The sequence below is a fragment of the Orcinus orca genome, chromosome 3 (genome assembly GCF_937001465.1).
Source record: "Orcinus orca chromosome 3, mOrcOrc1.1, whole genome shotgun sequence".
In the NCBI taxonomy this organism is placed as follows: Eukaryota; Metazoa; Chordata; class Mammalia; order Artiodactyla; family Delphinidae; genus Orcinus; species Orcinus orca.
Window position 1 is genome coordinate 128,761,490 of NC_064561.1, and position 11,403 is coordinate 128,772,892.

The following is an 11,403-nucleotide window of genomic DNA, read 5'->3' on the forward strand; positions in this document are numbered from 1 at the left end:
CACTCACACTCAAACCCCACCTGAGGGTGCCGTCTTTAATTGCCCCAATCCTCCTTCTGTGGCCCCTCTTCACTCGTGGTGACTGAGAGACCTCTCCAAATTTCACAGACACAAAATAATATCCGTTCATTTGTGTATAGTTATGTGAGGACAATCCTCTGAGAAGGATGAAGAGGCCAGGTGTTTTGGATAAGGACCGAAGGGCTTTGTGGAAGGGTCAGAGGCTGAGAGGAAGAAGCTAAGGGTCCCAACCGCTGAGATGTGAGTGGTGTCCAAGTACTTCAGGTCCTGAGTTAATTGTTTCTGTCCTCCTGCCACTGAGGATTTTGGTTTGCAAACTAACGTGTATAGCTTTAAAGGGGGCGCGAGAGAGGGTTGGCGATGGCTGCTTTGTGGAATTTTTGCATAAGGACGTGATATTTTTCCTGACTTGGTTGTTTATTTCCTAACCATATACTTAGATATTCATTAAGTGTTACTACGTGTGTAGCCCTGTGCTTGATACTGGGGTTGGCCTCAGAGAAGAGGAAGGTAGTTCTTATGTTTCTGAATACTACCTGGGACACCTTTTAGTGCCCTAAACATCTTTCAGAGTTGACACATTATTGCTTAGCCCTGGGAAAGCTCTCCATTGGCTGTCAGTAGGCTATCATAAACCATGAAGGGTAACTCTGGTATATAAAAATTAAATTTTATCCACAGCAACAAAATGAGTCTTCTTTACCAATCACACATCAGATAATATAGCTGACCAGCCACGTTCCACAGTGCATCTTCTTCCCTGAGGCTGTAGGCCTTGACTTCAGGAGACAATATCATTTATTAAAATGATAAAACATCCTAATGTCCCCATACACCACTAAAATGTCCCAGGAAGTTCAGTACTGAATGAATTGATCCAGAAAAGCATTAGAGTAGAAAACACACACTCAGCTATGATGATCACAAAAGGTTGCTTTTCTGAGGCTGCAGAAGAATCTGGAAAATACCCAGCAGTAGCCCTCTTCATGTGTGCACACGTGTGTTGGGTGGAGGTAGGGTGACGGGGGAAGGGAGCTGCGACCTCAGGCAGGTGAATTACAGGATCTGCTCCAACCCCAGAGTTACAGCAGTTGCAGCAGCAACAAGCAGTGGATCATTACCACAATAGTAATAGTTACTGTGCCTGTAGTTTAAGGTTGATTGAAGTGTCTGAACATATTTAATGAGGAGACTTTATTCTTGTGTCAAAACAAAATCAAAAGGCACTCCACATATTCTTCAAGGTTAGGCTAAAATTTCATCTCCTTTATAAAACCCATTCAGACCAATCCAGCTTCTAATACCTCAGCAACCACAGATGATAACTAAAAGTGGAATATCACCCTCCATGGAAGTCATTGAAGGAAAGAGGAACCCATTTCTTCCTTCAGTTCTCTCTGTCTGGCCTATAGGACCATGAGACCCATCCAGGCTTGGACTACTGCAGTGGCCTAATTGACCTTCCAATCTCTATCTCCCCTCCACCTACATGTTTTGTGCTTAACTACCCATGGCTTTTGCTGTTTTCAGATCTTCTGCTGCGATGTGCCTCACCCCTTCACTCACTCAACAGAGGCTTTAGTAACTGTCATGGGTCAAGCCTGGTGCTAGGCAGGGATTATAACCAAAAGGCAGGCAGAGCCTTCAGAGATGCTGCGGTCTAATGAAGGACAGTTCAGCTCAGCAAATCCAGCAGCAGCATTGCCCCAAACAATCAGAACTGTCCCATGAACCAAATGAGATATATCTGTTCTAGAATGACCCATGACTGGAAATACCTAATGTAGAAGCTCTAGGTTCAATTTTTTGTTTTTTTTCTTAGCCAGGATGGAGAACTGGATAAACTAAGCTAATAAAGAGAACTCTACCAGAACTCTCACACATGGGCAAAACAGCCACAGGCTGATATATCTTTATAAATTGTCCCGGTTGAGAATAAAGAGAAAGCAGGTATCCATACTTTCCCCTAAATTAGACCCACTCTCTCAGCTTTTCCCCTCTTGGGTCACCTTTTCCAAATGAATGTGGTGAGGGGTGCTCTGAATACTGAGTGTGGGGTACCAGTATGCTGAGTTCATTCTCGCTAGTAAGGAAGTAAAAAGGGAAAAAGTACGGAAAACCCCCAAATAGGAATCATTTAAAAACACAGAACCAGCCGTTTATTATTCATGCATGGATTATCTGTGACAAATCTGTAATCCCAGGATGGCTTCCTCTTCCTGCCCCGCATTCCTTTAGGCTAATCTCCCAAGGTCACAGTTGTTAGGTGTACCCATTCTTCCAAGGCCAGCTCAGCTCTCACCTCCATAGCCACCTGAAGAAAACACTGTCTTCATTAATAAAAGTTCACCCCAGAACCTCCACAATGGCCCTGAAAACATCTCTCGGTGAGAAAGGAAGACCGGTGTCAGCTTCGGAGGATGCCGTACCCCGCATCCTCTCTCTGGGCACCTCTTGCCTCATATCACTACCCTCACGACATGAGCCTCTGAGGGTGGGAAGGGAAAAGGGAAGGAGAATGTTCCTCCCTTAATGCTCTGGTCCCAGCACAGACACAGAATCCTTCTTTGCATTCCTCACAGCACAGTCAAGGAAGGGCTGGAGCTTCCACACCCTGCTGTGCTGAAGCTTGGGGACAAGAAAAGCAAGGAAAGCACCCCAGAGCAACTGCTTCTGTCTTACACCATCTGCATCTGCACACATTGCCTTTGAAAAGGCAGTTCTGTTCTTCCCAAAGGAGTTGGAGAACTGCTGTGGTCCATCATGTATTTGCAATTTGATGGAAATAGAAATTTTTAAAAAGTGAATAAAATATGTTTGCTTTTTGTATACCTAGGATGATATTTTCAGTACTTCAGATCTCTACCCAGAGAAAAGACACACTCCTTCCTTTTAACTCTGAAATCCATCCCCAAAGTTAGCAAATTTAAAAATTAGAAAAGCATTGCCTGATAGAGTCTCACAGAAGAGTTATACTGGGGGGACACAGTATGATGTGGTGATTGACAGTGTGGCCTCTGGTGTCCGAGGACCTGAGTTTATTATCCCAGCTCCAGCTGTGAGCCTTGGCCAGTCTTTACTCTTAATCCCTCAGTTTGTCCATCTGTAAAATAGGGATGAGAACAGCACCCATCTCATAGGACTGATGTGGGTTAAATGAGATATTCCATGGCAGACTTGGGACAGCGCCTTCCATATTGTAAACACTCCATAAATATTAAACAAGTCATCGTATCCTCATCATTCAAGTGAAGCACACTTTGAGCAATTGCTTTCAGAGCAGCTTTTCTCCTTTCCAAAAGGTTGCGTTCAAAAGAAGCTTTAATAGCTTTGCAATTTTTACCTTGAGTTTAAAAATCCCAATACAACAGGAGTAAAATCTCGTGAGTCCAACTCTACCTGTTCTACCTCTGAGCCTGGGCTCGATCCAGCCCCTCCTTGACTTCCATGGGGACAGTTTCTTTGGAAGCAACTTAAAAATGCCAAGATCCAGACAAAGTAGCGACACATCGTCCTCACACAGGCCTGGGTGTGGTCACCTGGGCAGGGTCCCCGCCTTTGAGTAACCTGTGTGCTCTTCATCACTGTCTTCACAGCTGTGTGGGAAGGAATTCAACCGGATGCACAACCTAATGGGCCACATGCACCTGCACTCTGACAGCAAGCCCTTCAAGTGCCTCTACTGCCCCAGCAAGTTCACCCTGAAGGGGAACCTGACACGCCACATGAAAGTGAAGCATGGGGTCATGGAGCGGGGCCTCCACTCTCAAGGTAATCACCCTTCCAGGCCAGTGAGGAACAAATGGGAGCTGAACTTGTCTTTAGGGAGCTTTACTTTGGGGGGTTATTCTTACCGTCATAAAAGGGAGCATAATTCTCAAGACCACAGCAGAGTAGCGGGAGCAGGTTGTCAGTGTTGCTGTAACACACGTAAAGCTGGTATCTGAAGGTAGTAAGTAAAAGTGAATTTTAGGAGGTAGATTAGAATATCATAGTGATGCCACTCGATACCACTATTAGTTCTTTGTTCCAGACCCTGCAGCAGGTGCCTGGTCTCTGTGAATCTTTATAGTAACTCCAGGGTGGAGGAACTTCTGTTATGAGGCTTTGAAACATTAACTTGCTCAACTGAAAAGTAGCAGACCGAGAATTTGAACACAGACCTTTCTGACTCTAAAGCCTTATTGTATCCTCTTTATCGCACTGCCGTTAAGGGGCAGGTCTGCTAGTTCTGCTGTCAGCAGAAGTGTGTCTGTAGCAGGCTAGGTCTCGTCTATCTGTTCACAACCAGAAACTCGCAAGGACAGTTTTCCTGCTTGGTAGGGCTGATTGGCCCATAGGCAGAGTAGTGAGTCTCCCTAGCTGAGCCCTAACTGAACTGATGAAAGTTTCTGCCTCCTTCATCTTCTTGGTCCCTTCCTTAGCAGTGAGGAGTTTATGTTCCGCACGTACTGGGTTCAGTAGGTTGTCCTTCAATAAATGGGCAGTAAATGCTTTCTGTCAAATGCAGTGTGCTGTATGCCATGGCAGATACGAGGGGAATGAGACCACCTTCATTCGCCCTCTGGGAGGCCTGTGTGTGGGGAGAGAAGACACACATATACGTAACTTACAATATCATGCTAACTGGCCGATATGTTCTGATTCACATCTGATCCAAGCACAGGGTGACGCACTTAGATTTTATTGCTCGTCCCCAATATTCCACAAAGTAGACTGTGTAATTCTCATTTTATGTAAATGGAGACCAAGGCCAAGAGGTGTTACATAAACTGCTCAAGGTCAAACAGCAAGTCTGAAGGCAGAACTGAGATTCTAACTCAAGAATTTCTGGCTCAAGCCAGTGCTTACTGCACTGAGTAAAAACATGGGGGGGGGGTTTGTTCACGTTTGCTGCTTCTCCTACCCCTTTACAAAAGAGGTGGTCAACTAGGCACCCGTATTCATGAATAGGATGCACGTGTGCACACCCAGCGTGAAACAAAATGATGGTAGCTTTCAGATTTCTCAAACACCCACTGAGTTTACGGTGACTCCTGGTTGAGAGGAAACTGTGATCATCATAAAACAAGGCCTGGAGTTTGTACAAAATCCCTGAAAAAAATTCTGGTTAAAAAACAAAAGCACTTTATTTCCCTGAGAATGTTCTTTTTCTGAATCATTCTTTGCATCTCTGCTTCCCTGAGCTACTTCCCAAGCTAGGCCTGGATTCTTCCAGAATAGGTGAAGTATGCTCAGTCACCAGGGCTAGAGACATAGGAGGTGATGAGGAGACAGTCCTCCGTCTGAAAGCCTGACTTGGTCACCAGGACGTACCCCATACAGATACTCATATCCTAACAGGCAACTAAAGACTGTCATTCTTCTGGACAAATCAAGAGCATCACCATATATCAGAGAGTTGCTTTGAAAGTTTTTAACAGACTTTCAACAATTTTAATGTTTTCAACTACAAAAGGTGTTAGCATTTCTTCACTCTAGGTTTTGAAATGGCTCAAAAATCAAGACCCAGATTAAAAAGATCCTCCCTGTGCCCCTGACAAGATTAAAGCTACAGACAGCTTCATCGCCTGGCCACACCATAAAGCAGGCAGCATTGGACCTCGGCTTCCTTTGTGCATCCCCGCCCCAGAAGCCTGCTTCCCCCTGTGCAGCAGGGTCTGGCCGCACCCCAGCCCCCTCCCTCCCATCCCTCTCTTCAGTCCTCCCCGCCTGGTCCTCAGGGCCTGGCTGCTGGCTTACCACGGGCAGACACCTCCAAGATCAAATCAGGTGGAGCGCTACCACATGCCTGTTGGCTGCTGAAAAGTCCATCCCTACAAGGGCCTTCAAACTGAAACTAAAAATGAGACCCTCTTACATCACTGTGCCCAACAGCAAGGACCCTTGTGGTGGGACACAAGGGCTTTTGAGCTCCTCAGAGGACCTTCCTGCACCCTCCCTACCTACTCTGTCTGTGCTCAGGGGGCCCAGTTATGGGGTGGCCCCCTTGGTCCCAAATGGAATATCTGGGGTTTTTTTCAAGTTGAAAATATCTCTATTATTGTTTTATTTTTTTTCTTATGGTAAAATGTGTGCTCACTGTTAAAATAAAAAGAAATATATTTGAAGTGAAAAGGAAAATGTAAAAATCACCTCATAGTTAATCATTTTTGAGATTTTGGCATATGTCCTTCCAGATAGTTTTTGATATATAAAATAGAATCTACACTATTAATATATATGATAAATAATATATATGATAAATATATATTTCTTTTACTTAAAGGATATAGAGAATACCTTTTATGATCAGTAATAGGTCTCTGCACCTTCTACACATAGAAGTACCTTCTACACACGTCATACCTTCATTGTATGGAGGTACTATTATTTATTTAAACAAACCTCTATCGTTAAATTGATAATTGTTTTCACAGTCTCACTATTAGAAGCGTGGTGATGAGCATCCTTACATATACATCTTGTGCACCTGCCAGACTGTTCTCATAGTTTAAATTCTCAGTAGTGTAACTGCTGAGTCAAAGGTGTGCTTATTTTTAAAGCTTTTCTTGCATGTTGCCAAATTCCCCTGGAAGGAGTCGTACCGATGTAGACTCCATCTGTGACAGGGCCCATCTCTCTACAGCCTTCCTGGGGATTTCTCTGCTTTTCAAATGCAAAAGCAAGCTACACTAACCGGCCCTGGGTTCCGCCCAGCGACCTGAACGTTTCCCGGGGCCTGAACGTGCCTTTGCTCCGGCAGGTTTTGGAAGGGGGAGAGTTGCCGGGGCGCAGACGGCGGGGGGCCTGAGGAGCCTGCAGCAGGAGGAACCCTTCGACCTGTCCCAGAGGCGTCGGGCCAAGGGGCCAGCCTTCCAGCCGGATGTGGAGAGCGCCAGGGGCAGCTCCTGCCACGAGGAGGACGACGACGACAACTGCTGCGAGGCGGGGCGGGACAGCCCGGGCCTCGGCCCCCGCAGCCCCCCGCTCTGCGCGCCGCAGGACCTGTCCGCCAAGGCCGACCCGGGCCCCAGGGCGGAGGCGCAGGCGGGGGAGGACGCGCCGCAAGGGGACCTCCAGCCGAAGAGCCGGGCCAGCCCCGGGCCCGAGGGCGTCCGGGAGAGAGAGTTTGCCCGCAGAGACGAGTGTCCCGGCCTCCTCCGGGCCCTGCAGAGCGCTCGGCGGGGCCCCTCCTTTTCTGATTACTTGTACTTCAAGCACAGAGATGAGAGTTTAAAAGAATTACTGGAGAGGAAAATGGAAAACCAAGCAGTGCTTTTAGGGATCTAAGTGGACGGTTTAAAAATTACACTTGGAGAATGAGCACTAGGCTGTGCAAGTACAGCTTTCCGCATGAGCTCTCGTTTGCTGGAGGCGGAGAAGGGCACGAATCTTTACAAATGGCTCAGACTAAGTGAGCAGGGATGTCCTCACTCACGTAAATGCTTCTCAGGTCATTCATTGGGCCCTTGATTTTTAACACACATGCAAGGTCTTCTTCAGTGTTATTTCGTGGATCTCCAGTGTAATAAACTGTACATATTCTTCTAGACATCTAACTGTAAGCTGATGCCGAGGTGCTTTTAGAAATTATATCTTCCATTGACTAATACGGTAAATTTCTTTCTAGTTGCAAAAATATGGTGCTTGACATGTTACCTTATTAATGACTCTTTAGTTGAATGTGTAAAAGGTATAATATTTTTCCAGATAGATGAAAATATGAGTAGTTGTATATAGTTTAAAATTTGCTATATTAAATAATCAAAAAACGCCAGAAATGACACAGGAGGGTGAGTTATTGAAGAGGACGTTCTCAAGTAGTTGCTGCAGATATAAGATAACATTTCAAGAGAATAAGAATAATTTTGACTAAGGAAAAAAAACAGCAATACTTAGATTCCTGCCTGGGTCTGCCTCATTTGGCTTCTGCTAACCTTCATCAGATGTGGCATTTGGAGCATATTTTCAGATAGCCCGCCAGTGCTCAGCGTCTGCAGGCTAACCCCGTGTCCTGAGCAGAGCTCCCTCCTGGAGACCTTGCTCGAGGCTTCGTGCCCCGTAAAGCAGCTGCAGGAAGAGTTGTCACCCCACGAGCAGTGGATTTCTCCTCAGTGCTGGAGCTGGGTGGGGGGGAGGAACTCTCCCTGAAATTTAAGCTCTAACTTATTTAGAGTATTAGAATAACCATAGGCTAATCACTAGTAAAGGATTTTCTGGGCTGTATTCTCAATGCTACCTGAACATTAGAATCATCTCAGGGAGCCTTTTAAAACATACCAACGCTGGGGCCTGACACCCTGAGGTCCTGATTTAATTGGTCTAGGGTGGAGCTCTAGCACTGGTTATTTTCCAAGTTGCCCCAGATGACTCTTCTGTGCAGCCAGGGTTGAGAAAGATTGACTAGGCTGAAATAGTGGCTCCCAAGACCCCCTCCCAGGCACTCCATAAATATTTCAGCTTCTGGCTTTAGACTCATTAAGATAGAAAGCAGGAAACCTTGAAATCATACTGCTGACTTAGGCCTTTTTACCTGTTCTGTAAGAGCCTCACGAGAGGAAACACACACACACACACACACACACACTGTATAAACACACACTTTTTGTACTAGAAATGATGCCTGTGTTGCTTATGGTCACTTAATGTTTAAAAATACATAGCCAGCCTATAGTGACTAATTATTTCTTCCTAGATGTGTGAATCGTGAGTCCAGTGAGTGGCAGTGACTGTCAAGGGTGGGTCGAGCCCCACAGGTAGGCTTCCCTTAGGCACCGGCGTCTGACGAATAAAGCAGTGCTGACAGGATGTCACATATGTGTGACTGACCATAAGCAGTGACCCTCTGGTACTGTGTCTGTGTTTATGTAAAAACTGGCCCTTGGTAGTTTCAACTCGTATTTGTAGAGCTAGGTACTGTTTATTATTTGCTTCTTCTCCTCCCAAAGTTACCAGTACATTTCTTTAGACGACCTGGCCCATCTCTGCCTGTGGAATGCTGGCTTTTTCTCTTGGCCAAGGTGCTTCCCCGTCAGCCTCATCTAGTTCTTGTCAGTCACACGTGCGCTTTGTCATTCCCTGATGCGTTCCTCCGGCTGCCTTGCTTAAGCCTCCTTCGCCCAGCCTCACCACCACTACAACGTGCCAAAGCTGCTTGTGTTGGCTACTGCCATCTATGCCCCAAGGTCAGAGCACCTGCAAAGGGGATGGTGAAGGGAAGAGTGTGGTTTTCTGCGGTTACCAGCACAACTCTGGGCCAAGAATCCATCCAGATCTTCATAGGGGCAATTTGCCTTCCATCCATTATTTTTAATACAGCTCATCAGTGCCTCTGATGACATCACTCAGAGGCTGGCAGAGTGTTCTGTGAGGCCTCCTCCTAGGGTCCTGTTACATATTCATTCTTTCAGCAGCAAGGTGTTGAGGACCTGCTACAAAGGCTGCAGATTTCCAGTTTGTTCTGGGTGTGCGGAGCTGGAATAGGAACTAGAAAAACTAGAATAGCAAGCTGTAGACTTTTCCACCCAAAACGAATCACGTGGGAATGTTTGAGGAACAAGTTAATGTTGAGATGGAAAGAGTATGGTCTAGAATGCTGGTTTCCACATTGTGTGCCGAGAAGCAAGAGGTCCCTCTTAGGCCCTTCTAGAGCTGCCAGGGGAGGGAAAATTCTCAACCCATATCCCCACTTCACTCAGAGCGGCTCAAATTCCATCTGTTTTATGTGTTAGGCTTCCAAGTAAAATTTCATTTGGAGGAAGAGAAAAGGGTCTAGGAAAAGTCATAAAAAATTGTTATGGAATGTATTCTAAAGCCTGTTTTTCATTCTTGACTCTGGATATGAGAGACTTAATTAGATATAACCCACTGGTTCATATGCACTGACCTTCTGAGAACCAAGGCTAAAACCTTGGTTTTGTATGTGAGCAACATCCTGGTTGGCCTGGGACAACCCGGGCTTATACCTGTTGTCCCCAGGTAGTTACTAAGAGTGTCACCTTAACTCTCAATAGTGTTCCAGTTTGGGGGCTTCCCTGGTGGCGCAATGGTTGAGAGTCCGCCTGCCGATGCAGGGAACACGGGTTCGTGCCCCGGTCCGGGAAGATCCCACATGCCGCGGAGCGGCTGGGCCCGTGAGCCATGGCCGCTGAGCCTGCGCGTCCGGAGCCTGTGCTCCGCAACGGGAGAGGCCACAACAGTGAGAGGCCCGCGTACCGCAAAAAAAAAAAAGGCACCCTATGCATTAAGTGCAGAGCTAAGGGAAGGGTTGGCCAACCTTGCCTAGAGCTAATTAACCAGGATGCAAGTCTGAAAGAGAAGCCATGAGGCCATCCTCAAGAGAATTAAGGGAGGAAACCATCCAAGGTCATCAGCAATCCCAGGACCAGGATAGCATGAAATCCATCACATTGTGACACTCTGAAAATAGGTCACTACCAAATGCTTTCCAGGCTTTTGACCACTGTCTTTGAACCAACCAACTGACCCAGCCAACTGGCATATTTTTCTTTTATCCTTCTTATTCCGGCCTATGATTACCCCCTGTTGTTGCCTTTCAACTCATTCTCTCTTTTTAAAAATTTGACTCCCCACTGGCCATGAGACTGAGGCTGACTTTCCATGACCCCAGAAGGGTAACTGGTATATTTGTATGTGAGTAGTTACATGAGACAACCCAATGTGCATACTGTATTTATTAAGCCCTGAGGGCATTTAATAAAATATTAACATCGTGTTTTGAATTATGATCTTTGTCTGCTTTGCTGGAACAAAATGTAACAGAGCTAACATTTAAAATCCTTCACATATTTGGACAACATTACACCAAATGTTGATTTTGTACAGAATTCTGGCTTGCTATTTAAAAATAAAACTCAAAGTGTGTAGCAACCCAAGTTGTGAATATTGCTTTCTTGTACAATGTAAGGACACAGCAAGAAGGTGGCCATCTGCAAACTAGGAGGAGGGTCCTCACCAGACACAGGAGCTGCCGGCGCCTCGTCTTGGACTTCCCAACCTCCAGAACTGTGAGAAATCAACGTTTGTTGTGTAAGCCACTCAGTCTGTGCCCAAACAGACTAAGACAGATGTCCTTCTCAGAATGGAGTTGCTGTACCTGTTCATTTACAGTCACAGGTGGGGAAGGAAATGCCAAATGAACCCTAAGTGGGTTCCGTACGCATTCTTCCCTGACCCCTTGTGTAACAACAGCCTTACTCTCTCCTGCTGATCAGGTGGTTTACCTCTGCCAAGATGGTGACTCCTTTCCTTATCTGCTGGTCCCTGGAAACAAGGAATAAAAAGTGCCCCAGCGACAGACATGGCTTATCATTCAGTGGTTCTCTTGCTATGCCCCAGGTGGAAGTGTACCCTCTTTGAGGAGAAGAATTGCTAACCCTG

The 11,403-nt window shown here is 46.1% G+C and overlaps 1 protein-coding gene across 1 annotated transcript in view; it reads left to right on the plus strand.

The window, feature by feature from the left end:
* The window catches only part of ZNF366 (zinc finger protein 366), a 66,449-nt gene extending 55,526 nt beyond the window's left edge, over nt 1-10,923 (plus strand). The window contains exons 4-5 of the mRNA XM_004270796.3: nt 3,618-3,792; nt 6,767-10,923. Coding sequence (XP_004270844.1) covers nt 3,618-3,792; nt 6,767-7,293 — 702 coding nt within the window. The 3' untranslated portion in view covers nt 7,294-10,923. The remainder of the gene's footprint in view (nt 1-3,617; nt 3,793-6,766) is intronic.
* The last annotated feature ends 480 nt before the right edge of the window (nt 10,924-11,403 follow it).